The sequence below is a fragment of the Gasterosteus aculeatus genome, chromosome 20, assembly GCF_964276395.1.
Source record: "Gasterosteus aculeatus chromosome 20, fGasAcu3.hap1.1, whole genome shotgun sequence".
Classification (NCBI taxonomy): domain Eukaryota; kingdom Metazoa; phylum Chordata; class Actinopteri; order Perciformes; family Gasterosteidae; genus Gasterosteus; species Gasterosteus aculeatus.
In genome coordinates this window covers 16,843,008-16,870,779 of record NC_135707.1, presented here as the reverse complement: position 1 = coordinate 16,870,779, position 27,772 = coordinate 16,843,008, and the positions used below count along the sequence as shown (strand labels likewise).

The window sequence follows — 27,772 nt, the reverse complement described above, 5'->3', positions numbered from 1 at the left end:
AACATTTCAACAAATAACCGGGAGACCTTCAGTCAAGTTTGGACACACTTATTAAATAAGAAAATGTGTCCAAACTTTAGACTTTTACTGTAAATACAGATTTAGATATTATTATTAGTGAATGGGTTTTATTTTTCACCTCATGTTGTGCATTGCTTATATTCTATTTCATCTTCCTCTTTTATTTTTTTTAATTCCATGTATTCCTGGACACTGTCACAGGGAGACGCCCCGTCATCCTGATCCCTCATTCTCAAAGGTTAGACGCCCCCGTTGCACCGACAGAGCTTTCACTTCTTGCATTACTAGTAGTAGAACATTAAACAGGAGCGAATGCAGACTTATTATCACCATTATACAATATATCTCAGTAGAGGCCAGTATATGCTGTGCATGTGTTGACTGCATACACTCCAATGTTTACCACGGCTAAATAAAGTTACACATTGATGAGACTCCAGTAAACAGACGGTGCAGAGCTCCTCGTCACTCAGTGTCAGGACGGAGGGGGGGGGGGGGGGGTCCGCTTGCTCTGCGTCCCCCTTTTCCTTAAAAGCGAAACGTGTTCAGCACATTAGAACGGGGGTTACGTGCAGGTGGACGTTGGCGGTGCATCAACGCGGCCCGGGTGTGAAGGTGAGAGGCACCAGGACGACGGCAGCAGGATGTGACCTCCGCTGCTGGTACGTAGGCGGCCAGCAACTGCAGCATCTCAGTGTCTTACGTCGGCGCCACTCCGTGGGGGAGGGTGCTTTTCATTAAGTGAGATTAAATCACATCTAATGCTTCAGTAGCATGTCCTCCAGCCAAAGGACCCCCCCTCCTCCTGCTGCCACTTTAAAAATAGACAAACGCATTTCAGAAGAGATTTGCTGTTTTTGTTGGTGGCTGCTTGACAACCTGTTTTAATGTTCCGGCAGCACGGCTCGGATGTCACAGCGCGTGACGTGGGGGAGGGGCGGGGGAGAGTCGCGCGAGGCCGATGTTTTTGGACGTTGCCCTTTTCCCGATTCCACACCCACCTCCTCTTCACCAGCTCGCGACATGTTGGGCAGCAGCGGCCGTCAGGGCCGATCACCGCTGAAGACGGGCTCAATGTGGCACCGTGGGATCCACGGCGACGGCCCGCAGAGGGACCATCACATCCCAGTTCTCGAGATCTCGCTCCTGCTGGTGCGGCTGCAGAATAGGACAAAGATGACTCTTGTGGAATATTCAGTTCATAAGTTAAGATTTATTTCTGAAAAGGCTTGTAGTTACACTCATTCCAAATCTTTTTAGTCATTTCATAAGTCTAATTACATGATTTTCTGGAAACCAAAAATTTGTCTTGAGGAAAAAACCTGCACGCCTGAAGCACCATGGTTTTATATCGTTTCAATTATGTACAATTACATATACTATATTATTTTTTGCTCGCAGTAACTCATACTGTACATAAATATGCCACTTATCCCTCTTTGCATTGTATTCTGCATAGGTTTTTTTCTCTCACCATGCGCAGGTTCCTTAAACCCGAAGCGCTGTCCTCGTTTTAAAATACAAAACAAAAAGAAGCCTCTAGACCCTGATGCACGTGTTCAAACCGGTTCTTTGTACCAAGAAAATTGTCTAAAATATTTTCATAGCAAAAGATGGACAGCTCATTTGACAGACATTCCAAGAATACTGTAAGTAATACATTCACTTCTTTACATTAATCCATGCACATTACAGCAAAGTGTTCTTTTTTTAATTCTAGCCGGGTTTCAAAGCCGCTGAGTTAGTTTCTTTTTTAAAGATATTTTTTGCTCAACCTTATTATGAGGGATAATCGCACAGCTGAATCTTAGTTGAGTCTGTACAGTAACAATAGAGCTAATACACAATGAAGGCAAACAAGGCGCTTTGTTGGTCTGATAAACATCCGAGTGCGTTTCTTTTGTGCAACACTCGAGAACCATACTGACGACCTTCAAAGAACAACGGTTAAAGAAACGGTATGAAGGATTTGTCTGCTCTGATTTTCTTTTGCAAAACTTGTCTTTGGCAAATGTTATAAACTGATAGTCTTACATGGTTACATTCGGATGTAAAAGAAACAAAAACACTTTCAAAGGAGGCTGTACAGACATCTGTTGTACTGTTCTTTAAAAGGGTCCTATGTGTACCAATTAAAACCTGTACGGCAATATCAGTCATCATCATTAGCATACATACAAAAGGTAGGAACTGAGCCAATAACTTGCTATCTAGAAGAGAAATGTGTAGATTTTAGTAGCGTGGAGGGGGCAACCTTTGAATCTGAAATATGAGTTAAACCTGCATTCTTCCTGATGGCCACTAGGGGGCGACTCCTTTGTTTGCAAAAAGTAGTCTGATTGTATCGAAGCCTATTAGAAAATGACCCGTCCCTCACTTGACTCATTACCAGTAAACATTGTAAACATGAGTTTAATAAAATAGTCACTTCTGCTCGCTGGTCACATGGAACCAAGACGTTAATGCAAAAGCCAAGATGCTGAACTCGAGGTTTCAATCAACTATGTCCCCTCCTTAAATACACTCTGACACTGTGAAGCGGACCCTCTCTTTTAGGAGATATGGAACCCATTGTTTAATATTCCATTTCTCCCAAAAGGGCTCCATTAATCTTACACACTGCTCCTTTAATGCCTGCGGCGCTGTATTATTAGTGCTCGAGGTTCTCCTCATATTTCTTACCATTTTTCACCCGCCATTGCCAGAAACTATCGAGCACACATGTGAACAAATATGTGCCAAAGAACCAACACTGTGCAGAATGCAGTAGAGGGAAGCCAAGGGAAAATAATACCCATAGCACCTTGAATCTACGCTCCCTTGTCTCCCACTCACTCGTTCACTCAAACACGTGTGCATGCACACAGTAACACACACCTGACATCAGCTAGTCAGCGTTGAGCGCAGCTTAGCATGCAATAATTCTACTCATTTCCTGCTAGTTACCTCGAGCAATCTGATTGTGACGGAGATAGACGATGAACTTAGAACAGCTCAGGTTCACTTATGCTCTTTTCCACCACCCTCTTTTTTGTTGTTGTTGTTCAAAGGGAAGGATTTTTAAAACGGGAAACAAATCATTTGTATGCAAAACGGTCATTCCTCTCACGTAAGACAAATGGTTGTACAGTGACGTCTTTCCCTTTTTCTTTTCTTTTCCATTCCACTTACTCACAGATACAGGATGAGGAGCAATACAGGCCTGTACAAAAAGAAGAAAAAAAACAATACAAAAGAAAAAAAATACTTTTGCTAGTCACATTACAGCAGTTCCTCGTAGAAGAGCAGGTATGCCTGAGAGTTGAGTACCCGTGACTCTGGTACCGTCTGAACGGTGGTGTCACTAATGTACACCCACTGGCCCTGGAAGCTGCTCCCGGCGTCCCTCGTACCTGAAACACACACACACAGTGTGTGAGCATTATGGCGCTCGCCTGCTCATTAGAGAAATAGGCAGCTATGTTTACTCATGCTTTGGTTGCTGGCGGAATGAAATCCAGTGTGGGTAAACAATTTAGTTCAGCGTACAAAGATGTAGACAGGCTCTATTGCTCCAAGACGGCTGAGCTAAAGCAGGACTTTCCAACTAACTAGCACGGATCATTTGAAAGCTTCTCAATGTCACAACTGCCACCAAAGGATGGACTCTGCAGCGACCATTAATCAAGCTGCAAACACCGTCGCTGAGTGGTCAAGCCAGAGCAGAGCCCCCCCACTTTGGCTTTGACTGATGCCTTTTGCTGGCTAGTTACCAGTCCTACATTGGACGTTCAAGAGAAGAGCAGACAGAGAGAAAACCACGTGGATCTACAGAATGCGCATAGACCTCTTCCTCCCGTTTGTAGAGGACATAATCAAGGAAAGGCCTTTGCCGTTTTCCTGAGCAGCGAACAAACACACAGAAACAGAGTGAAGGTGAAGGGGTCTTGGCGGAGAGGAGGGAAACCCTGACCTGACAGGTTCTTCTGGAGCTGCTCCGTTTTCTTCTGGGGAGCGCGCACCTTTACATATGCAGTGTAGTGGCCCCCCCGCATCGAGCCACTGTGTTCTACAATCCCATACAGGCTGTAGAGGACACGCTCACCAGCTGCCAGGTTCTAGAGGAATTAATAAGGGAGGTTAGCAAAAAGGGGGCGAAATTAAGAAAAGAAAAGCGCATTGCTGAACTACTAGAAACAATAGTACAGTGATACTAACAAATGTGTTTGACTTTACCTTGCAGGATGCTGAGCAGAAGGGAGCGAGATCCAAGATCAGGGGAAAGTCAACGTGGCGGTTGACTTTTCGTAGGTTCATCCCTGCCTTGAGATACAAGAAGAGAAGAAGAGCGCTTAGTAAACACACACGTCGCTGTTTGTTAAACTAGAATCACCGCCTTGCTCTAAGTCGCAATTTACAGCGGCCGGTCTAAAATGTCCACTGCTCACCTGATGGAAGCGTTTCAGATGCAATGTGATGACAGGAGGCAGCGAGGAGATGAGCATTTGCTTCCGAGCACTGGTGTAAATCTTCTCCACCTTCTTGTCTACACCAACAGAACAAAACACCCACAGAATGTCAGCTTTACCGTCACAAACTTCTCAAAAACACTGGAAAAGTGTTTGTTACAGGATCCTACGATCATCTGGAGCCCTTCTGCTGTGACACGAGTGAGAATCTGCACACACTGCCACTGATGCACTCAACTGTTTTTTTGTGGCAGGAATTCTCATATAAGGAACACCGTGAGCGCAAAGTCAGGCCGCAAAGAAGTGAATTACGCCGCCCAACGGAGAGAATTGAAAAGTCTCTATGAAGGTGTTTTTTTCCATTGTTGGAATCTATTGCAACTGGATGGAACTCAAGCTGCCCACAGTCGCCCTCTTCCAAATAAGACCCAGCTAACAATCAGGACTGCAGGGGATGAGAGCGTGATGTGAATGGGTGAGTGGAGTGGAGTGTCGCTTTAATGATGTGCATGGGTACAATAACCTGCCCGTGATTAAGAATCATTTTACAATATAGTTCCACCTCATCATCTGTTAGCCGATGGCTGCTCACCCTCAAAGCTTAGTCTTTCCAGATGTTTTGTCTTACCGGCCGAGCTGCTCTTTCGCAGCTGTTTCTGCCTGCGCTCAGTGCAGCTCTCACACAGCAGCTTGTTGTTGCCCATCAGCAGCTCCACCGAGGTGAACTGGTGCAGGCAGGACTGGATGGAGCACTCCTTGGAGCTGGGTGTGTAGCTGTGGGACAGCGCCTGGAAGGCCCCCTGGTGGTGCTGATGGTGGAGGTTGTCTCGCGACTGCGTTTCTCCCGGCTCCTCCGGCGAGCGGTGCGTCAAAGGAGCGACCTCCCCAGCAGTGAACGCGATGTTGACTTTGGACACGGCGGTGACTAGCTGCTCCACGGCGCCGCCTTGTCTGGAGGCGGAGGACGACGGGGACGGGGAGGCGGCGGGGGCGGGCGTATGGGACGGGGTGGACGCGTGCCCGTGGCTGGAGGAGAAGGGGCGCGGGGCCCACTCGCTCTCCGAGGCCTCGCTGTCGGCGTCGTTGCTGCTGTCCTGAGGGGCCGAGTCCCTTTCGCTGCCGTCTGATAGGCTGCCGGCGGCGGCCATCTTGCAGACGGAGACGCCGCAAGCCGATCCGGCGGCGACCCCGTCCTCCTCTTGCCGCTCCGCGCTGCAGCCTGCTACCTTCTCTTCCACAGAGCTCAGGGACCTCCTGCTCTGCTGCTTCTTGGGGGGAGAACACCAGATATGTCAGCCCCCCTTTTTAGAGATGCAGACACAAAAGATACAACAAGACATCTCGAGGACAACGACTGTCGCCCGTGTGAATCATTTTAAATATTTAATGTGCTGCTTGGGCTGGTGTGCCAAAAGCCAGATATTGTGGAAGCTTTGTGGCTCCATCTCTATGGGTACACACTCTATCAAGAAACATTTAAGTATGGTGTTGTTGTACGTGGATGTGAAATACCTTATTTACTTAGCGTATTTATTAAATTAGCTAAATATTGCAGTGATAATTTGACAAAACATGACTTTAAAACATCAGCTATTAGCTTATTCACCTTTACACCACTTATTTTAAAGTCACACACAGGAGGAGAACCAATAGCATCCCAACATGAAACAAATAGCATGTGGGTTTGCACGTTGCAACAATATGTGCATTCAAAGTCAGTTGGCAGACAATGGAGAAAAAAACAACTCTGACTAAGTTTTTCATTTTTACATTTGATGCTTGTGAGGGTCTCGAACAAAGCTTTAAATATCTATTCTCATATTCTGTGATTACCTGTAAAAAAACACGTAACGTATCTTCTTTTAATATTAAATAATCTTTGTCCTTTTTCAACTCATTTAGATATTTGAACTCTGGAGTCATTGAAAAAGTTCACAACAATCAGGAATAATCGTACGCTGTCACCACTCGAACCTAATCCTCAAAAAGTAGAATACTGGTCACGACTGAGCCTGTTTGTAACCTCAACTGCAGAATCGATATAGAGCAAACACTGATACGGTTGTCCTAACATTTCTGTGTAGAAATACCACATTCACAAAGACAATACATTGCACAGCATTCTGTTGTTCATAAATAAACTGAATGTGGAACTACTACATCGCATACGGGTCCCTACCTGTCCACTCAGCTTCCTGGTGTTTCTGTTGGCGGCGTGTGCCGCTGAATGAAGCGGCTCGCTGTGAGCCACGTGGGGGTCCTGCTCCCTGCCGGCCTTCCCCAGCCGCCCAGGGTTGCAGGGTTTTGAGATCTGAGTACGACATATAGAGAATCTTCAGTTCCCGGGGACCGTTTACAACACTAAGACCCGCAAAGTGCAAAAACAACCTTGTCTCTAAAATAACAACAGCAGTGTTTCTCCTTTAGAAGGGGGGGGCAAGCATCAAGCTTTTATAATACTTGCACAGATTTTGCGATGAATAGTTGTGGCAGCTCACCCTCTCCTCTATGATGGGTAAAGAGATGTCTATGAAAGCCTCTTTTACCGTGGATATCTGAAAGACAATTTCAGTCAGTGTCATATATATTTATTCATATATAAATATATACATGCCCTGTATACAAAGTGATATATATATATATATATTTATAAACGTTCGGAATAGTCAAAATCATAGGCAGTTAACATTCAACCTTTGCTGCAGGATCCTTGGGAAATGTGTCTATTTCTTTGCGTATTCTTCTCCAGCTTCACACCTGGTGCTTTCTACCTTCAAGGATGTTCATGAATTGTCATAGTGGCATTTGCTTTGTAAACATCTCTGAGCTCCATCGTGTTATTGTAAACTCTGCCGCTAACAATCAGCGTGTCGGTTTTGCCTGCCGACTTTTAAGCACATCCTGCGGTTGAAGGTTATTCATGGTCAAAATTGGATGCAATAGAAAATGGAAAGTAATGCTGGTCAACTACACTTTGTGTCAGTCACAAAATATCCCTCATGATTAATAGAGAACGAAAGTGTTGTTGGAAATGTAATGGTAATCCATCGTTTCCACTTTCCGCAGCAAAATAAAATAAAGAGTAAGAAACGTTGGCGAGGTTATAGTTTCTAAATCAGAAAGCAATTAGTGTCTAAAGCAGAAGAAAGTGAGCTTTTGTCGACCCTGTGCGTCTCGGTGTTCCAATGAGGTCATCACACTGAGCCGTGCCTCCTCACTCACGTGCACACTTACATGCTCGCACTCTTCACACATAATTGTGTTGGTCAGCTCGCCCACAAAAATGCGGTCAACAAAGTTCATCTTCACACCTTCCTTTCCGTATGCTGGGAAAGAGAGAAATGTGTTTCAATCAAATAATGCAATGACCAGTCTGTAAATTCACTCCCCTTAACCATTGTGGTCACTCCTCGCTAACACACTAATGGTTTTATACAGAAATGTCTAAGTAGCGGTGAGGCTTTAAGCTCTCTCCTCCATCAGACCCCCTTTGCCTGATAACTAACGATGCTGTAGTTCCTTCAGCTGCCACTAGATGGGACTATTGATCTGAGCCATCGACCCTCGACAGCAACACCAACCTTTGACTTGGCGTTTGGTCTCCTCGTCCGCCGTCTTCTCTGTGGGATTATTGAAAGCCTTCAGAATTCCCGCTTTCACTCTCTAGACAAAACAAAAACACAACAAAAAGTGACAATGCGCGCTGAAAATGAGGCTCAATTAAGATACACATTCACACAGCATGTTTTTTTTCCACAGGGAAACGTCATGATCCAGCCCACAGCTCAGTTTGGCAGGTTTACCTCTTATAAGCGTCATTAGTGTAAAATAATTATTAAGCTTGTCGAAAAAGGTTACCTTGATAATCTCTTAATTATCGGTGCTTGTTTGTGTGTGTCTGTGGGATCTCATTGGAGATGACATGGTCAGTGAGTGTGTCTGTGACAGAGCTGTGAAGAGGCGCAGCCACAGTAAAGCACCAATCAATAGATAATTGGTCGCGGTCTATGTCTGCGCTGGAGACCAGTCAGAGACCCCCCCCATTGTCCCGGGACCCACGCACCGGACTGGCTATTTAGGTCAAAAAAAGTCCTGTTAATCCCACCCTGGCCAGCGTGCACCCCACTCTGTCAGCAGTCAAACTGGGCTGAGCCTCTCCTACTAATTAATTACCAGTAACCCCATACACTCCCTCCCCCCTTCCCCAAAGTAACAGCGTGCACTGTCCCACACTGGATGGGAGGGGTGCAGGAAGAGGGGGGTCGGAGAGGGTTGCTGGTGCAAGGGTACAGGGGTGGAAACTAAAAGGAAGACGGGGCGAAGAAGGACAGTCCATGCCCTCAGAGAGTAGGACCGACCATCTCAGCTAATTGGTGATAATTGACTGGGGCAAATTAGCATATTTAGATCTTTGATACTAATGGCCAATCAACACAAACACTTAGGGGCTCTGAAAGGTCACTGACACTCTAAAAATACCAGTGTTCCTCTGTGACGCTCATACAGGACGGTGTGTGTGTGTCGTTTGAACAAAACTTGGGTGTTACTCAAACAGGCCTTTTCACAATAGGTTTATTCAGGTTACCTTGGAACAGGTACATCACAGTCAGCTTAGAAAACAATGTTGGTCCAGGGTTTGAAGAAGCTATATTTACGGCCACACTATAACTACTAACCATTTATATTTATTAGAAAGGTCGGTGCCTAGTTTAATTTTTGCATTCATTTAAAAAAATCAGTCACACAGTGTAAAAATGCCACTGTATCTCTCAATGTGCTCGGCTGTATAAATTACTTTTTGAGTCAATGAATCGCAGAGTCTGTGGCCCCCTCCCTCTTTACCTCCTTGATTGGATTGGGAGATGGGCTGATGAGGGGGGCTGTGGGTGACCCTACAGCACAATGGGACCGCCCCGGGCCTCATTCAGCAGCTGTGGGTTTCCCAAGATCACACAATGATGCCGGTCGTGCCACTTGCAAGTCCCTAAGTGGCACAACTGTCAGCGTTCACAAGTTTGAATGTGAGCAGGGGGGGGGGGGGGGGGGGGGGCGGCCCGCGGCCCCTCTTGGGTCTGCGGCTGACCACTAAACACACCCGTTAACTTCTCCTCCTCGGTTCACACAGCCACTGGTGGGGCCATAGGGGCTCGCTCAGCCCTGAATAGGGCTGCTGGGGGGCCTCCTAATTGCCCCGTGAAGGGAGTTTTGTACTTGCCAAAAAGCCATAAGGTTAAAACAAAAAAAACACGTGAGAGCAACACCGCCACCCACAAACGCTTTGCTGGTCGTCTTATATTTTGACTGCACAAGTCTAGGACGGCTTTTTAAAAAGAAAAACACTCCAGAGGTCAATTTCAGCAGGTGCAACGTTTCCACGCTCGCCTTCTTAGTTTTGAGTGTTAGCGGCATGCTAAGATTAAACAAACTAAGGAATGATGGATTTGTAAACTACAGCGTGGCTTAAAATAATCCGACAGAGCATTTCCACGCAGCGTCGGCCCTCACCAGCACGACGGCACATTTTATACTACCAAATGTTCAAAATGGATTCCTCAGAAACACCTCAAGCACCAGAAATGCTCTGTTCTCTGCCCACATTTGAAGGACACTTGTGTAACAAAGAGCACAATTTAAGCAAACCTTGAACAAAGATTAACAGCAATTACATTCTGGACTCGGTCGTTACAGGAGTGTGTGTGTGTGTGTGTGTGTGTGTGTGCATCTGCTCACCTTAGTTTCTTCTACTCGAATGGAGTCCAGTAAGTAGTGCAGAAGCTCCTGGCTGTCTTGTTGTTGGTAGCCCTTGAAGCGCGGAGCTCTGGGGAAAGACACAGACGAAAGTGAAATTTATTGACAGTATTCAAAGCAACTATTTTATTGACTTTCAATCACATCGTATGCAGGTAGGGAGTCTTAAAAGGAAGACACTTTACGAAAAGGAATGGACTGATAGACAAATCTTTGTTCCAGTGGGTTGAATACAGAGGTCCATCGTGAGTCAAGATGATAATAGAAACCGGTAGTCGAAGCCCAGCTCCACCATGTCGACTCATGGCCTGGACCTTGTGCTGTGCACTCGCTTGGTGGCTGGACATTCATGCCTGAGCAGTTCGCGGGGAGGCTCTCCTTGGGTCCGTCCCCCGGCCTTCCGCATTGAAACAGATGTGAGGGCAGATGCCAGGGGCAGATGGGCAGCGAGGGCCAGAGCCAATGCAACCTGTTGGGCCGAGCCAGCCACACATCCACAGGACAGGTTGGTCGGAGAGGCTCAGCGGCCGCTGCACTGGTTTGAGAAACCATCAGTCAGATCCGTTATGATTATTATTAATGGATGCTGCTATCGAACTGATCTTTTGTGTATTGCGCTTTGTACCATTGTAAATTAAACAAAACCCGTTGTTTTATTAATGCCCTTCATAATGCTCCGTTCATGGAATAATCCGATGAAAATGAGTCATCCCTCAGAGTCACGCTGACATGTGACCGAGGACGGGATGTCCGTGGTCGGGGTAGAGATGGCCAACCACCCGCCCTTGACACAGGTCATAACCAGGAGGTCTGGAGGAGCCCAGAGTCCCCCCCACCCCTCCCCCCACCCACCCCTCCAAGCCCTCACAAAGACACGCCATCCGCCTCGTATGGCCTTTCTGCGTGCAGACACATGGGAAGGGGTGGCTGGAGGGGTGAGGAGGGTACAAAGCACATATGTCACTCATGCACCATCCCTCAAAGTGAGCGGCATGTGAAGGAATGCTTCCCTCTTGTTCTGCCAACTGATCTCCCGGGAGAGAGTCACACAAGAGAGGAATACTGAGCAAAGCAGGGAAGGAAAGGAGTGAGACGGAAAGGCGAGCGAGAGACAGAGCGGCGCGGAGGAGCAGAGAGAAAGGGCTTGGTAGGGATCAGTGGGAGTGAGGAGGTCTGAAAGCTCATCCCAGTGGAGGGAAGCAGAAGGGCCCTTTAGCGCTGCTCTCAATCTGGCCAACGCAAACAGCTGCGGCGCTAACACAATTAATAGCCGGATGAGTTAGTACCAGACACAAGGCCACACAAGCTCCCCCCCCCCCGAACACACACACACGCGTACTGTACGAGCGCCACGACACACCCGCACACAGATCGCACAGTACAATCATCCGGCATAAACACAAAATCTAACTATGACTCAATGGATTTCAATATGTTTATTAAAAATATAGCCCAAAACAAAGGCTTGGTTCCTTCCATTGATTTGACTGTGTATCTGTTGTATCCTTAATAGAACTCCTTCCTCTCAGAGTGGTCAATTAAGTGGTCAATGAAGCTTCGGTTATCTTTTGAAATACCGGCCCCGGATTGTTGAATTAGAATCCCTGGACTGTGGTTTCTCGGCTCATGCGCCCACACTAATATTTGTATTACTTTTATCAATATCTGCCTCTTTTCATCAACCTGAAAGAGTTCTTCCTCCGGAGCGGACCTGCATGCCGGCCCTGCCTCTTCCCTGTGGATGTGTGTGTACCCTGCGTGCCACGGCACTAGATGGAATCCATTGTTGTCCTCTGCTATTTCTATCAGGGATGTGAGGCTTCTCATGAAGTCTCATCATGGAGCAGAGGGCCAGTATATTTTCCTGCAATAGAAGGAAGTGTTCAGTGGCCGTGGTGAAAATTGAATCAGCCGTGGATACAAGCAGGTGTAGATGAATGCCTCCGCGTGGCCTTTTTCATTCATCTCCTGCATTCGACATGCACAGAGGGGGCATGCCTTTCTTAGAAAACAGCAGCAGGAGACGGGCACGTATGCCTGACCTCACACCCAAGGAGTCCAGGAGGAAGTAGATAAATATTTGAGAATTGAATCAAAAGTTATCTACCCCGAGTTCTGTGGTAAAATAAGGCCCGGGTACAAACTGGGACCCTCTCTGGCACCAGATAGCGTGCGAGGTGCTGACCATCCAACCAACGTAGCTGGGCACTGGTCCCAGCACAGACCAGACCCCCAGTGCTGGCAGGGGGAATGGGCAGGCTGTGGGGTACTCAGCTGGTTGAGGTCAAATGCATGCGCACACACACACACACACACACACACGGCCAGAAACACACAGACACTGCAGAGCTGCCCTCAGAAAGACAAAGGGTCAAACCGCTTGGACCCTTTCTAAGAGGATAGAGAGAAGAAGAATTTCTATCTAATTTAACCATGAACACGTTGATGGGGAAGAGAAACTGTACACTTTTGACAACGCACAAGCAAGCAAGATGTTTATAAAAAATAGGCACAAATCCTTCTGGTAAACAGTTAAATCTGGTTGAAATAAAAAACAGGTATGGCTAATTGAGTAACAGATTAACACTCCAACTTTCGGACGCCATTGGCGCCAGACACCCTTATGAACTTTCTAATTAATAGCAACATACTGGGAATGATGGTGATAGAGAAATGGAAAAGCGCTCACACGCCGAGGCCATTTCCAAACCACTCGGAATAACCAGAGAGGATGATGTATTCACAGAGTGCGGCGAGCACAGCGGTCACTAGAATAGAAGGACGTCTCTGTAAACAGGAGCGGTCCTTGAACCCGTCCTTTCACCACAAAGCCTCAGACCTGACAGACTTCAGATGACATGCTGTGTGAAAGAGTTTTATACCAGAAGCACACCAGTGTTAGGCTTTGAAAGTTAAGTAAATCTTCAGTTATTCCGTAGAATCAGAATAAGCAGCTGAAATCATGATGAGCACTGATGAATCAAAACCTCCTTAAGATTCAAAGATTCAAAGATTTTTATTGTCATTTACACACGCCCCATAATAAAGTTGTTTAACAGGATTGTTCGTCAAACAAATAATTGACTCAGCTATATAACTATAATTAGAAATAGGAAATACACTGGGCTTGTGATGCCCCACACGTAAGAGTAGGGTCTACCTAACTGTCGCCCTATAGGTGAGCCTGGGTGGGGCCTCGTCTTGATGGCTAATGGAGAGCACCTGGGCCCGGTGTCTCCTAAGCTATATATGCCATGGCCCTGCCAGTTGAAGGGAGCCAGAGAGAACCAGAGAAAAGATCCAGAGGAGATCCAGAGGAGATCCAGAGGAGGCTGACCTGGCCGTCGCTCCCTGCTGCAGTCTCCATACATTTCTGTTCTGTTTGAGTTACTCTTTTCATTCACACACGTACCACACCATGTTTCACACATCCACACTTGCACCACTGAATTACTGACTTCCCACCTCATAGGATCGTTATGGTTTGTGGATATGGGTTATCATTTAAGTTCTCCCTGTTAGGGTTATACTTTAATAAACATATTCTTTACTCTCGTACGCCGTCTCCTGCTCCTGATGTTTGTCATAGCTTGAGCCAGCTATGTACCATTGATTTTGTTTTGAGATCTACAACTTCCCAATATTTGTTGTTGTTTGCTTCACTTTTGTTATTAAGAAATGATGCGAGTACTGGCGCTTGCATTCACTTCAGCTTATAGCACCGGTCCGTTTTGGAAGTGCCGCTCGAAAATAATTGTCCGCTGCAGACGGCATGCTGGACTCTGTAGAAGCCCGATCGGCTGCAAAGTGCTCCCTTGCTTTTTCAAAGCGTATTAAGAACGAACAAATTGCAGCATAGTCAACATATACTGGGACTCGTCAAGTAGAATGGTTGAGTTCTCAACATGTGGGAGAGGACATACGCCAATACTGACACAGTAGAAAACATAACTGTTTTATGGAGTTAGATGGATGTTAAAGGCATTTACATACCGCCCTCAATAACAGTTATCGTGTGGTATTAGTGTATCATATGAGAACAGAGGAGCGCTTATTAAATCTCTGTTCAAATGCGTGGCAGTGGAATAGATTAGCTCTAGTTGAAATTAGATGCGTACGAGTGCATAAAAGGTGTGCGCAGCGCTTGCTGTCTGAACGCACAATTGCCTGCGTGTGTATTGCTGGCTGAGGTGGTACCAGGTGAGGTGTCGCCCGCCCCCACACACACACACCTCACTGATGAAAGCTAGGTACCAGAATAACTGTCAAACCGCATCAGAGACTCACCCAGTCATCCAATGTCAAATGCTCTGGTCACCCACCTGCACTACTACACACACACACACACACACACACACACACACACACACACACACACACACACACGCACGCAGGGTGGATCCAACCAGCAGTGTACCATGCTCAAACAAGAACCCAGCCAACCACACACACACACTGCTCATAAAAGAGCTGTTCATTCACAAATGTCAGGCTGTTTCTTTGGACCTTGCTGTGGATCAAACAGGACACAGGTGGCAAAGCAGTGTGGCAAGTAGCAGCGAGAGCTACAAATAGGTAGCTGCTGCAACACATTTAACAGGGTGCAGTGCCCGTAGTGTGTGCGCGCATTGAACTCAGATTGCCAAAAGGGCATCCAGCTGGGACCAGGTGCTACCCGGGTCTGGCTGGTAAAAGTGGTGAATGTGCTGCATTGAGGGAACGGGAGCAGGTAAAAGCTGTGGCTCCTGTTGTTAACCGCTGCCGTGCTGACAGAGAGAAATACTACGGGCAACTACGAGTGTGAAACTGTGATGTGTGTCATCGCGGGTGATGTTATGAAGAGCACAGCCTTACTTCTGGCAGAGCTGGTTGAAGAGGATCTTGGGATTGATCGGGCCTTTCCCCGGTTCCTTCATGTTGTGAAGGAAGAGAAACATGGCCGCAGTCAGCGGCTCCGGACTGGACAGCGTTACCGTCAACGGACTCTGCGATACCAAGAGACAGAATACGAGCCCTTATTGGAAAAATTATATATTTATTGTTTTTCTGTAGTTTTGTTTTCTTTGATTCGATTCACTGTTTTTCAATTCATCGAGAATATCATTTAGCGGGGAAAAGACTGCGGTGTTTGCAAAGTAGAAGAGATGGAGGTCAAACGGTACCACGGTGGCGTCCACAGTGGGGCTGATCCTCAGTTTGTAGCCTTTGTCCTTCACTTCCTGGATGAGGTCGATGAGCATGTGCGTTTGAGACAGGTTCTGTGGAGAGAACAGGACTATTTGGAGAGCTCTTTGCAAACATTTCATTAACACTTCATGCTTGATCAACACTGAGCACCAGAGTCCAATTAATAAAATCACTGCCTCAACATGGGCAGAATTTACTATTCATCCAATGAAAAGACCCAACAACAGGTTTGTGGAGGGGAAAAGAAGTTACAACTGTATTCAAACTTTGCTTGTGGCAATTGAATGTGGTCAATTAAAATACCCCCGAGAAATGTATTTCCACTGTAGTGGGATTTAGAAAACTTGTGGCGGGTTCATTATTCTGAAAGAGGTTTTCTGGGAGTTTGCAATGTGGACAAGATCCTTGGTGAGGTGCCTGAAGCCATCAATGTCCCTTCTTGTTAGAAACACATCCCTTTCTTCCCTTTCAAGAGATATTTGTTTTGTCACATCCTGGCAAGGAAGACAGTTGCTATGGAAAAACGCACAATGGAGCCGGCATTGTGGACGCACACACAGCTCGTCGCCTGACAATTATGTGTTTTCACCAAAAAGATTGCAATTTTCAAGGAGACAACATAAACAGACAGGCAAGGGGGAGGGAACGCCGTGTAAAAGCGTGCTCACTCAAATTTCAATCAACGAGGAAGGCCCTGAGGGTGATTAACAAAATGGCGGAAAAAAAACAGCTTCATTGTTGAGGAGGCGCGCTGGTTTGCAGTCGCCGTGACATGACCAGAGGAAGAGTGCGGAGCCTCTGTGGCCGTGTTGTATGGTGAACATGCTCTGCACCAACTGAGTACCACTCACGCGCGGTGAGGTGACCGGCTCCGAGTCGACGGTGCGCGTTGAAATGACCCTTTCGGGCCGAGCCGGTTTACAGCCTTACAGACCAGGCTGCGGAGAAGCAGCACTCAGGGATTGTGGCGGCCAGCCAAACTTTATTTTGTTCCATCACAGTTTGATAATCAACCGAAATGATGCGTAGGTGTCGGCAACCCACCCGACCTCCTCTTGAAACATGCACTCTGTCTCATTTTGTGCGACTTTGCGTGATGTCATCACCATTAAACCAATGCATTTACACAGCAGTAAAAGGTCTGTATTCAAAATATGCATGAATATACATTTCTATGAAATGGAATGTACTGTGTCACATTCCACTAATGCCAGAAGCAGAGCGGCGTAATATAGCTGCTCCACATTTCATATAAGTTTCTTCCCGACAGAAATACCTGGTAAATAGATGTGAACCAATATATCATCACACCAACCTGCATGACGGCGTTGAAGAAGCAGGTGTTACCGAGGTTGTTTATGCCTTTGACAGGGACCAACGTGCTGTTAGCTGCTGGACTCTTGCCTTTAGGCGAGTCGCCATATTCGGATGGTTCCTCTTGCAACTTGATGGTCTTGGGTGATGCTCCTGGAACACAACAACAATGACAATAAAAACCTCTCCATCGCTTTATCTTATCTTGATGCTCGGTAGCAGAAACTGAAGCATCGTCCGTTGGTGAAATTACCCGAGAGACACATAATCCTGGAAATGACCCCAACAGACCCTGATGGGCCTACGATGTGTCGGCTGTCTTTGAAATACACAGAAAATGATATTTCTAAACCCCGATTTGGCTTTTATTTTGAGATTATAACTTGGGAGTATGAAACCTAGCAGCCTAGCTTAAAGACAAAGCAGAGGTGGTGGGAAGGCGATGCTTTGTTTGCGATTGAGGTGAGAATGAGGCCTCTCTTCAACGCGACTGGGACGGGATACAGAAAGAATTGGCCTTAGCCTGGAAGCGAGACTATGGCTGGGAGCAGGCTGCTGGGACGGCAGCTGGAAGGAGCGCTGGGTCATTTGGGAAAGCAGATGACAGCTGTAGAAGTTTCCGCTGGTTAGTGAGGAAGGGGTGGGGGTTGTAGAGAGAGCGAGACAGCTGTTACTGCTGATCACCAACGTAAACTAACCTGAAACAGAAACTCTGACACAGATGGTAGAATCTGACACACAGACTGGAATAGGTCTTGTAGCTTTGCCAGCAGCTGACAAAACAACACCGCGATGACTCAATATCACGGACTGCTACTGACGCGTGCTAGCAGTCATAGATTTGATGAGCTCAAGGGAAAGGCGTGAAACAGGCTCAAAGCACGGTCTCTCAGGCGGATGAAGCCACAGCTTTGGGTTAAACTGAAGCCCCCTGTCTACTCAACACATAATGGTTTTCCCACATTTTCTAAACTTTGCCTTGTTACACAAATGTTGTGATGGTCAGTGGAGCCAAGAGTGAAATAAGCTCTGAGCGTGTGCAATAAGTTCCATTATCTTGTATTTTCACAGGTCGAAGCCTCTACTGATGGAGAGCCTTGTTCAACCTACACAATCACACACTTACAGTCAAATTAAGCTGTAAAAAAGAACCACCCGTACAACCAACAAACACTTGAATCTGCTAAAACAGTATTACAAACTTCGGCTGAAAAAGGCCTCACATGCAGGTTTGAAGATAAGGGTCATTTAAAGGGTGCACAAATGTAACATTCATTTACAGACTATTGCGCTTTTAATAATTACGAGACTTCTCACCGCTTCCCCTGTAGAATTGGTAGCTGCAGCTGGGAGAAACCCTTGGTGTGTGAAGAACACGCTATAACACTATGACACTTTGTTCAGAGAGAATGAAGAGCGGAGGTGGTGCTGATGGAGTTAGAGTTAGGGGAGGGAGACGAGCGAAGCGATGAATGGGAGATAAGTCAGGAGGTGCTAATCGAGGCAGAGAGGTGTTCGCTCAATGTGATGTTGGAGAAGTTTGACGGATTGAGAAAATCTCCAGGCATTTAGCCTCCTGCAGGATATCATGGGCTTCAAGATGGATGACACATCCGCAGAGTACTACAGGGCCCCCGTGATCTCTACGGCACCGCATACAGAAACTCACTGGTATCTACAGGGACGTATACCGCTTTATTGCTATTTCAATGACTTTACTGGACAGGTAAGTATTCGTATGATTATTTTAGTGATCGCAGTAAAGGGGCTTCTTTTCAGATGTGAGGGTTACGGTAAATGTTAATGTTTTAGTGTCTTCCGTTATCGTGTAAGTGGCACAGGCAGCTGGCTCAGGGCATTTTACAGAACAGGGTAAAACAAAGCCATATGGTCATATCACCAGGGCATGACTCAACAATATTTGAACTGGTTCTTTAATATTTTTGTGTTTTAATTAGCAAAAGATTGTGGTTGAATTACAATGACTGAATAAAGTGCAATAATTTTCATGAAGAATTTAACGGTTCAAAAGTTCCTTTTGTAGGAAGCGGATACTAAGACACGTCGGTGCAAAATGGCAGGTTTTGGCAGGGAGGGGCGGCGGCGCCTCGGGGTCCGCAGGCTTTAGAGGAAGCGACTGAACGCAGGTGAACACAAAAAGAGTTTGGTCCACAAGCACTTCACCCACACGAGCGAGTCAAGAGAGCAGGCCGGCAGCGAGGTCGCTGGCCCCGACCTCGCTGACGTCTAAACTCAGGGAGTTCAACTCAACGGTGCACCATCACACTCATCCCAGTAACCTGCAAACCCCACCCGCCTCCTGCCCCCGCGCTTTTTTTCTCAACACACAATTGCCTTGCCCTTGAACATATTCAATTCATAGAGCCTTGGGAAACACATTTATTGAAAAAGCTATTCAACCTGCAGCGGCGGCAACGCCACCGCCGGCCGCGAGCTCCTCCTCTCCAAGGCCAGCCACGTCACCGGAACGTGAACTGTGGGCTTTTCACTCGGGGTCTGCCAATTTGCATTTTATACGCACTCAAATCCCACAAAAAAAAAAGGAAACGGGGGTACGAGGACAACTTTGCCAATGGAAGAGATTTGAGAGGAAGACGGGCGGTTACTTGAACACGCATAAAAAACGGTCTCTTTCAGGACTGCGACTTTATTGTACTTTTCTTCATTGTCACTGCATTGACTGCGGCGCTTGATATTCCCATCGCTTTGTCTGACAAACGTTCAACACTGATAAGGAGGGAGAAGTGGGGGGGTTTCGAAGAAGGGGGTGAGGTTCAGCTTTGCGGCGCTCCACCCAGTGGTGCTGAAAGCATCTGGCCCTCCGTGCTGGCAACATCTGGAGGCCTATTTCCATCGTCAATAGGCTGCCATAAGGGAGCTCCCATATGTCGGCACACACAACGCATGGAAAACAAGCGCTGATCAGGGGAAATAAACCGTGCATCTCTGTACGTGTTGCGAGCCTGAGAAGGTGCAAAGAGATGTGGTCACGCAACAGCGAACGCCAAGGCAAAAGACAAAGTAATTGAGGGCGGGACAGAGTTGAAATGGGCGCGTCTACATGTGGTGTTTTTGAGATGATCGGCGAAAGAAAAATTCAAGTAAGGACATGAACAGACTTAATGCGAGTGGAGTGTGAGGGGCCTCGACCGGAGCAGAGGAATGAGGAAGCTAACTGGGCGGAATGGGGATGCCGATGGACACACTCTGCATCTGGGACCGCCACCCAAGGTAAACAATGTTCAGGGAGCCATCTGTTTGAGACTGGGGAGATGGGGGGCAAGGGAGGGTGTGGGTGGGTGGGGGGGGGGAAGGTTTGCAGCGAAGCACAAGCATATGGAAAAGCAGATTTTTCCTCTCCCCGCAGCAGTCGGCGAGGGCGAATGTCACAGCGTGCGATGCGCCCACGCTTGACTGTGCCGCACTCGGCAGCACCACCTGGCCCTCCTTGCTCAGCCACCGAGTGCGTGGGCAGCAGCGCCGCACCGGAGCCTTTCCCCGGGGTCGAGGCGAGCGTCCCGGTGCTCCGGATTGTCCACATGCACGCACGTACACCAACACCTCCTGCACGGCCTGCTCTTTTTCACACAAGGGACCGACAGAGGCTTAGTTTACTTAGGGAACTGCACCTTGCAACAAAACAAAAAGAAAGAAAAAAAGAAAAGACACAAAACTGAAACATGTGTGTTTTGCCACGCATTGTTTTGACATTTTGTTTAGCTGTAAGACAACAAGGCACGCTGAATAAACGATGCCAGAAACTAAGCGTATTCTTTTCAAGTTTGTTTTACAACAATATTTGCTTCTCTCCGTTACAATTTAAATGTGCACAGGACGTCAATGTCCTTCAACAAAAGCCTTCAGTATAAAAAAAGATCAAAACAAACAAGTATTTTCGAGCTTGAGTGTGTTCTTTTTTCATCGTCTTACGGATGTGATTCACTTTTTGGCTTAGAGACCGTTCAATCCCACGGCCAGTGGGCTTCATGCCTCCTCCATGTTCGCGCGCACACACACACACACACACACACACACACACACACACACACACACACACACACACACACACACACACAGTGCAGCAGTGTGGAGGTTGGAGGCCAGCTCCCTTCATGCAGAGCAGGCAGTCAGGAGGAAGGCCAGGAAACACCAAATGTCTTATTAATTCACTAATTTGTTATGACTGCAGGGCACAAAAAGCCTGTTTCATTGCCATCTGAGGCCAAAAGAGCCCAGTGCCACGTTACTTACAGACACACAAACACGCACACACACACACACACACATACACAGCTTTTGCTACCCACTATCTGGCCTACTTTCATGTGCGGTGGTGGGAATAAAGACAAGATCACCCTTGATTACCTCCATGAAAGCACCACCAGGGGACAAGCATCTTGCTGGCTACTGACTCGGATGAGCTCAACTGAGGCAAGAAAACCAGGTGAATGAAGGTGCAGTGATCCCCGCTAGATCATCGACTTCAACTCGGAGGAGGACGAGTCAAGAGAGGTATCCGTCTCGGGGAAGCGAGCCCTGGGGTAATCTGAACACATAACGGTTTCTTAAATGACTTGATGTTAGAAGAAACTTCCAGCATTTAGAGACCCTCATCAGTCAAACCGTGAGCAGATGATGAACTTCCCCCCATGACAGCGCTTCATACCACGGTGGAAATGCATTTAGATGCTGAAGTAAATACATTGAAATCTCTTGTAAACTCACCGAGTTGATGCCGTGCAGAACCTGCTTTCAAACAATTCTGCCTCTGTGGAGCATGCAATTGATGTGTGTGTGTGTGTGTAAAACAAGAGGGTTCAACTAATTATATACTACTTTATATATTATTTTTGTCATTTTTTAACTTAATGTACTCAATTTAAGTCCATGTTTGAACAAGATAATCTCAGTCTTAAAAAAAACGAAGAAAAAAAACACAATTTCAGTGACGCAGGTAAATTTTCTTTGTCGAACCGGGAATCTGGAGGAGATTTTAAACCCGCCCCAAATGCTCTCATTGGTTATGTGCCCGTCCTGAGCCAATGCTGATCCCCGCCCCATCCTGTGAGCCACGGTTTGTCTGTATGTGTAAGTGAGCAACGGAATTTCAATATAATATTTTTTTTAAAGCCGCGTTAACACCAGATAAAGTAAATGTCAGCGTTAATTAATGAATGAATACATTAACAGGATAATAACGTGTTAACTTGCCCGGCCCAATTAAATATCTATGTCGCACAAATTTGTGTGAAAGATGGACTAGGCCCTTTGTTAGATATAGATTTATACAGATTTAACCTTTGCACCGAATATATTTTGCCCAAATATCTCAGGAGTCCATCAAATGAAAGTTTCTATTAACCATGTCGATATGATGAAATAAAATACTCAATTTAGCATCAAGCTAAATCCTTTTATAAGAGATTCTTTGAGTTGAGAATGTGCCATAAGAAATATAAATACAGTGTGGTAACACAACGACACAGTGACTGATAACAACTGCTACCATAAAACAAGACGGATTTGACCAATTCCAATGAGAGACGAGCTCTGGTGCCTATTCAGAGCCAACATTGTAATCTGCTCCACAAAGACCCCCCAGCTGTGTTACAAGCCGGAGTCTGGCTCCCTGAGGTCAATTCGCTTTTTACTGGGACTCTGGTACTTGAGTTGAAAGCCTTCATGGTGAGAGAGCACATTTAATCGACTTTTTTCCCCACAACTGAGCTGTTGTTGCACAAAATTATTATAGATTCTGAAAGAAAAAAAAAAGAAAAAACCTTGCTGGGGTTCTTTTGTGCTTTGGGTCTCTGGCAAAAACGGTACAACAGCAGCTTCCTCTGAAAACATGGCCTTCATCCTGAAATGCAATTTCACAAGCTCCTCAACACACAACAACCGCCTATTTTGCCGCAACAATGGCCGCCTGCTTCTACATCGCTACGGCCAACCGGTGTGGAACAATTGGGTGGCAGGACAAGTGACAGGTAATTTAAAGAAGCAGAAGGGGAAAGTTGTGGGCAGCAACTGTCCAGCCGGGCAGAGCCTTTCCCGCCGAGCCCCGGTTTGCAACGTGTCCGTAACATGGCGGCTCCGCGGACAAAGGGACAATGTAAAAACACACACAAATTGCTCATCCCGTCTTTTCTGTTCATCTGGTCCAAAGCGCCGGCGCGCTATGCGGGGGTTTGTTTGAAAACTGGAAGAGCAGCACGCAAGCTAAATGAAGAGTGATGGGGAATTCAAACTTGAAACAATAGGTTTGTAAAGAGCAGCAGGAAGGAGAAGCTGGAAATGTGTGCATTTGACGACAAACTGTACACTGTATCTGATGTGTTAATACTTCTGTTCATTCCTTGTACTCTCGGAGGTCCTGTCTGTCCCCAAAACTCTGTGTGCCCGGGTGGAGCCTAGAAAGACAAACTATACAGGCCCTCTGAAAACAGGTTTTACTCCAAAAATCTGAAAATTCCTCAGGTATGTCATGTACTTGGCAAATAAAAGTTATTCAGGTTCTGTTCCTGCAGAAGCTTGTGCTCCCTTTTTGCAAAGAATACACAAGAGTTCAACTAATTATAATCCCGACAGAGACGCAGAACCATTTGTAGCGGCCAACAAATATATGACATAGAAAGAGAGAAAAAAGCGTTGGATCATTTCTACATTCTGCGTTTGTGTGTCCGTGAGGATTTCCACTGAGAGTTGCCGCACTGCAGCTGCCAGGATGCCGTCGCTGCGACTTGTTGAGGACCCCCGGCTCCCACTAGTGCAGCACACAGGCCCAGAGGTGGTGAGACATACAACGGCTCCACGGAGGGAGCGCGGGACGGAAACGGATAGCGATGGAGAGACAAAGGGCGGCGGGGCAGTGGCTGAACCCCCGCGCAGCTGCTCTTGTTCTTCAGGGAACCCAGCCGGGAAGCGTCGCTCGAGCGCCTAAATCCGCTAACGCGTGCAGTCATGCGGCGCGGTAGGGTGGGGGATTGATACGGCACTAAGCACGCAATTCTGAAGTTGTGGTGGAGGGACTGATGAGGTGGGAGGGGCGGGGGGGGGGGACCAGCCTGACTGGACCTCGACTTCTGGCACTATGCATGCTGGTCCAAGCCGAGGCGGTCAGTGAGACCGAAAGAGGTGAAGCCCAACACCCGATCTGTGACAGCCTGGTCAGGAGGCCACAAAGCAGGCGAGATGCAGGGAGGCAGAGACAGAAGGTGTGTGTGTGTGTGTGTGCGGTCGACTAACTGGGCAAGTAGGGCTCAGGTGGCCTGAGAGGACTTAAGACTGAAAGTAGGCAGTCAGGCAGTCAAACACAATATGCAATAGGGATTATGAAATGTATGTTTCTAATCATAGATATATGACTAGTTATATCAATGTTAAAGATACATTTAATTATATAACCATTAGAAGGGAAGAAAAAAAGGCTCCTTAGGCCCTAATCCGCTGGGTGAAGTCGCTGCTTGTCACCCGTCACACTGCGGTGCTGCATAATTACTGTGCACGGGTGACAGGTGAGATACGGGCATGCAGACGACCACTGCCACCAGGGGGAGTAGGTGTGCTGCAGTCAGTTCCTGGTAAAGAGGTAATAATAACAGCACATCTGAATGCGTGTGGCCAGGTGAATCAGTCAATCTGTATTACGGGTCATTTTGATTAGCAGTCATGGATTTTGTAGTTTCATGGACAGTCGTGGTGATATTCTGCTATGAGCTTACTGTGCTGGGTTTGCTGCAGACAATAAGACATTAGGCACTTGAAACCCTGTTTGAGCTTCACAAATGATTACAAATAATTCTGAGCCTTTTATAGATTATTATAACCAGAATTAAAAATGTTTGGCTAAATTTCTGCTATGACAAAAATGAAAGTAATGTGTCCTTAGAAGTCCAAATGAAGTGCCTTCAGCCTCGCTGAAACTGCAGAGGAGATACACGTTTCTAACAAAAGCTTTTTGATGTTGCCAAACTCCTTACCTGATGTTGCCTTCACAGAGTGCTTTTGTAAAAAGTCCAGGGTCTGTGCCAAAGCCTTCTTGTTGCAATGCGTGGAGAGCTCCTCATTACATTCAAAACACCTGTGACAAAGGGACGAGGTGGTGGGCAGAGACGGAACAGCTTTAAGTCACTGGGGAAATTTAAAACACTGCAGAAACTGAAACAAAACACAAAACATATTTGGAGAACGGAATTATTTGGCCAAAGTGGAGAACCATGCATGTACACTATCAAATACAATGAAATTAAGTAAAAGAATGAATAATGGTGTAGAAACTGAAACTGCCCTGTAAACTGGGGTAGCAAAGATCAGGCGGGATTTTAGACAACACACCTACAGCGTGTGTGACATGCGTCAGTCAGGACGCCCACGCCTATTGATTTCTATGTCAGCTCACACTGCCGCCTACTCGACATGTGTCACGGCGAGTTGACACACATTGGTGCGGCGTGCACGCTTGGCTTTTCATCACGGTTCACAATGAATGCGGCGATTTCTCACCAGGCCTTCCACGTGCTCAAGCTGATGGTGATGCAGTGAGACTCTGGATGGAAAGCTTGGTGGTGCCTCACAGCGTGCTGGATCCCCGACTGGTTACAGCCCTGTGACAAGGTTTGTTTCAATGAGTTTAGTTAAGCGTGTTTGTGCATATCACAATGCACAAGCCCATGTTAAAAGACTGGTTCATCTCCACCTCAATAAAGCCCAATTTGCAATATGCAACCAGCTGTATATGTGTATATGTATGATACATGCCTACATACCTACGTATGTAGGTATGTATGTATGCATGTATCTGCTGTATTGATTTACAGAGGCATTTGTCAAATAACAATGACAATTTTGTGTCAATTACATTTTTAAATATTCAAAATTCTAGTGTAAGCATTATATTATTATTGTTGGAAAAAAATAACTTCAATCTAAAAAATACGGGATTAAATCTTCCATATAAAGAAACTAGAAGATAACATGTGTGGCTGTCTCTTTATATTTCCGGTGCCATAATTTACTCGTCAACAATTTATTACTTGCATAGAAGTAAATAGACATCAAATAATCAAAATGGCGATGATATTTAGGGTTTTGGTAATCTTGGTTATTGGTGATGATGTGCACTAGCATTTTGAGGACAATTACAAACATAATATCAAGTGTGTTTGTACTGTGAAACAATCAAAACAATTCCTACCTGGAAGCCGCACTTGAGGCAGACCAGGATGTCATGGGAGGCTGCTGGCTCTCCATCAATCAGAGTCCTCTCCTTTAAGCACTCGGCGCACACCAACCACACGTTGGAGAGCACGGATTTCTTCACCGAGCTGAGGTCCACCGCCTTACTCACATGTTGGCAAGTCAACCCTGACATTTTTTAAAAACATGCTTTTATGACCAACCTCCCTTCCAAGGACCTTTAGCGACCAGTTTAGACAATGTGCTCCGCACCTGCTGTAAATTACATTTGGTGGGACGTCCCCACAAAATATAATCATGTATGCAGTATATACCATCCATTGTGAGATGAATCCTGCTTTTTGGATATTTCACTAGTAAAGGAAATTATAAAAGTGATCACTGGTTGTTTTTAAAATGATGCAGATATTTCTACACTGGAAACGTTCAAGGGCAGGAGACGCATGTAATTTGTAAATTACTAAAACGTTTTACTGTACTATGATGATTCATATATTCAATATAACTATCCTGCTTTGGGAATACAGCTGAATAGGTTTTCCAACACCTGAAAATTCCACCTTATCTTATCCACTGTGCTAGCACTCAAAAGCACACTCAACTTCAACAGTCCGGTGCTGCTTCAGTGACTTACCACTGACTTCATCTGAGGACTCCTCATCTCGAGGTTTTCTCGGTTTATTAGTCCGCTTAGTCATATCGGCGGCTTTCAGAGAGAAAGGGTCCTTTAGCCGCATCTGTAGCTGTGGAAATCGGAAACGAGAAGGACAAATGTGAGTCTTACTATGCAAGATTAAACTGCTTTGACGGAACCATGTTATAACAAAGATACATGCATGTTGCAAAGCTTGCACTATGATAACTCTACTTTTGGTTAAACACTATTTTTTGATAAGCTACAGTGCAGTCTCTGAGGATTTTTACAGTAACCTAATGGATATACAATGTTTGGAAGATATTTACATTTGCAATAGATGAACTCTAAGCGTGTTTATACATAGTGTTCACTTTAGGAACAGCCTTCTTGGTCTCTTCCCTGGGAGAACAGGCCTGGCCTGCTACCATGTTATGCTAGTTATGGAGGCTTTTACACATTCGGTATAGTCTCTACAGACACTGCTCAGGGGGTCTAATGACTTGGCCTGTCAACAATATTCCACTGTTTAAAAGACGTCCTGTATCCATGTGACCACCCTCACAGCTGTAAGCCCCTTATCCCCAGTCACACCAACGTTATCATGTTTTAAAGATTTGCACAGGAGGACTGGGCTAAAAAACAGATAATGTATGCATATACTTAAGGAGTGCATAGTTTATCGACCACTATAAATATAGCCAGCCACATAAAAAGCGATCCTATATAACTATTAAGTAATGTGCAGTAACACGGTTAGAAAGCCTCAACCTGCCCCGAGAACCCAGTTTTGGTAAGCATTAGACGCACATATGTCACGTATCAAATGTATTTCAACTACGAATGAACAGCTTTTCAATGCTCGACCTGATGAAGAAGCAGTATGAACTCACCTCTGTATTTTAGCTCCTATGTTGACTGTGTTAGATAACCTAAGGCCAACAGTGAGGTGTCAACTCTTCCTGGCTAGCAAACAGGCTAGCTACGTTAGCTGGTCTGGATACATAAACCACTAACATGTGTGTTTTATCCAACAAAAGCAAAAAATATTAACGCATTTAAAAATATGTTCAGTGCACCGACGAATACAGCCCATATATCTTTATACTTGTTCGTATAATTGTTTGGTTTCTATATATTTGGGAGCTTTCGGTAGCATCAACTAGCAAACTAGTCAACATGTGACGCACTACGGTGGCTCAGT

At 46.1% G+C, this 27,772-nt stretch overlaps 1 protein-coding gene and 1 long non-coding RNA gene across 3 annotated transcripts; one reads left to right on the top strand and one right to left on the bottom strand.

The window, feature by feature from the left end:
• Window positions 1–1,226: 1,226 nt before the first annotated feature.
• usp45 (ubiquitin specific peptidase 45) lies at window positions 1,227–27,772 on the bottom strand. Of its 2 annotated transcripts, none has more exons than XM_040165162.2 (18): window positions 27,462–27,772; window positions 26,569–26,677; window positions 25,933–26,102; window positions 25,242–25,342; window positions 24,719–24,819; window positions 16,720–16,871; window positions 15,380–15,475; window positions 15,072–15,202; window positions 10,200–10,287; window positions 8,051–8,132; window positions 7,704–7,795; window positions 6,968–7,024; window positions 6,649–6,780; window positions 5,098–5,737; window positions 4,449–4,546; window positions 4,237–4,323; window positions 3,974–4,118; window positions 1,227–3,413 (listed from the first exon to the last, which is right to left on the bottom strand). In XM_040165162.2, the coding sequence occupies exons 2-18, from the start codon at window positions 26,669–26,671 to the stop codon at window positions 3,283–3,285; spliced, it is 2,406 nt and encodes an 801-aa protein (XP_040021096.2). In that variant the 5' UTR covers window positions 26,672–26,677; window positions 27,462–27,772; the 3' UTR covers window positions 1,227–3,282. The 2 variants fall into 2 exon arrangements, with proteins under 2 accessions (XP_040021096.2, XP_077951568.1); XM_078095442.1 differs by having other exon boundaries at window positions 5,098–5,734; window positions 27,462–27,602.
• Window positions 19,844–20,628, top strand: LOC120810550 (uncharacterized). Its single transcript, XR_005710244.2, has 2 exons — window positions 19,844–19,970; window positions 20,107–20,628. It is a non-coding gene; the product is annotated as an uncharacterized LOC120810550 (long non-coding RNA).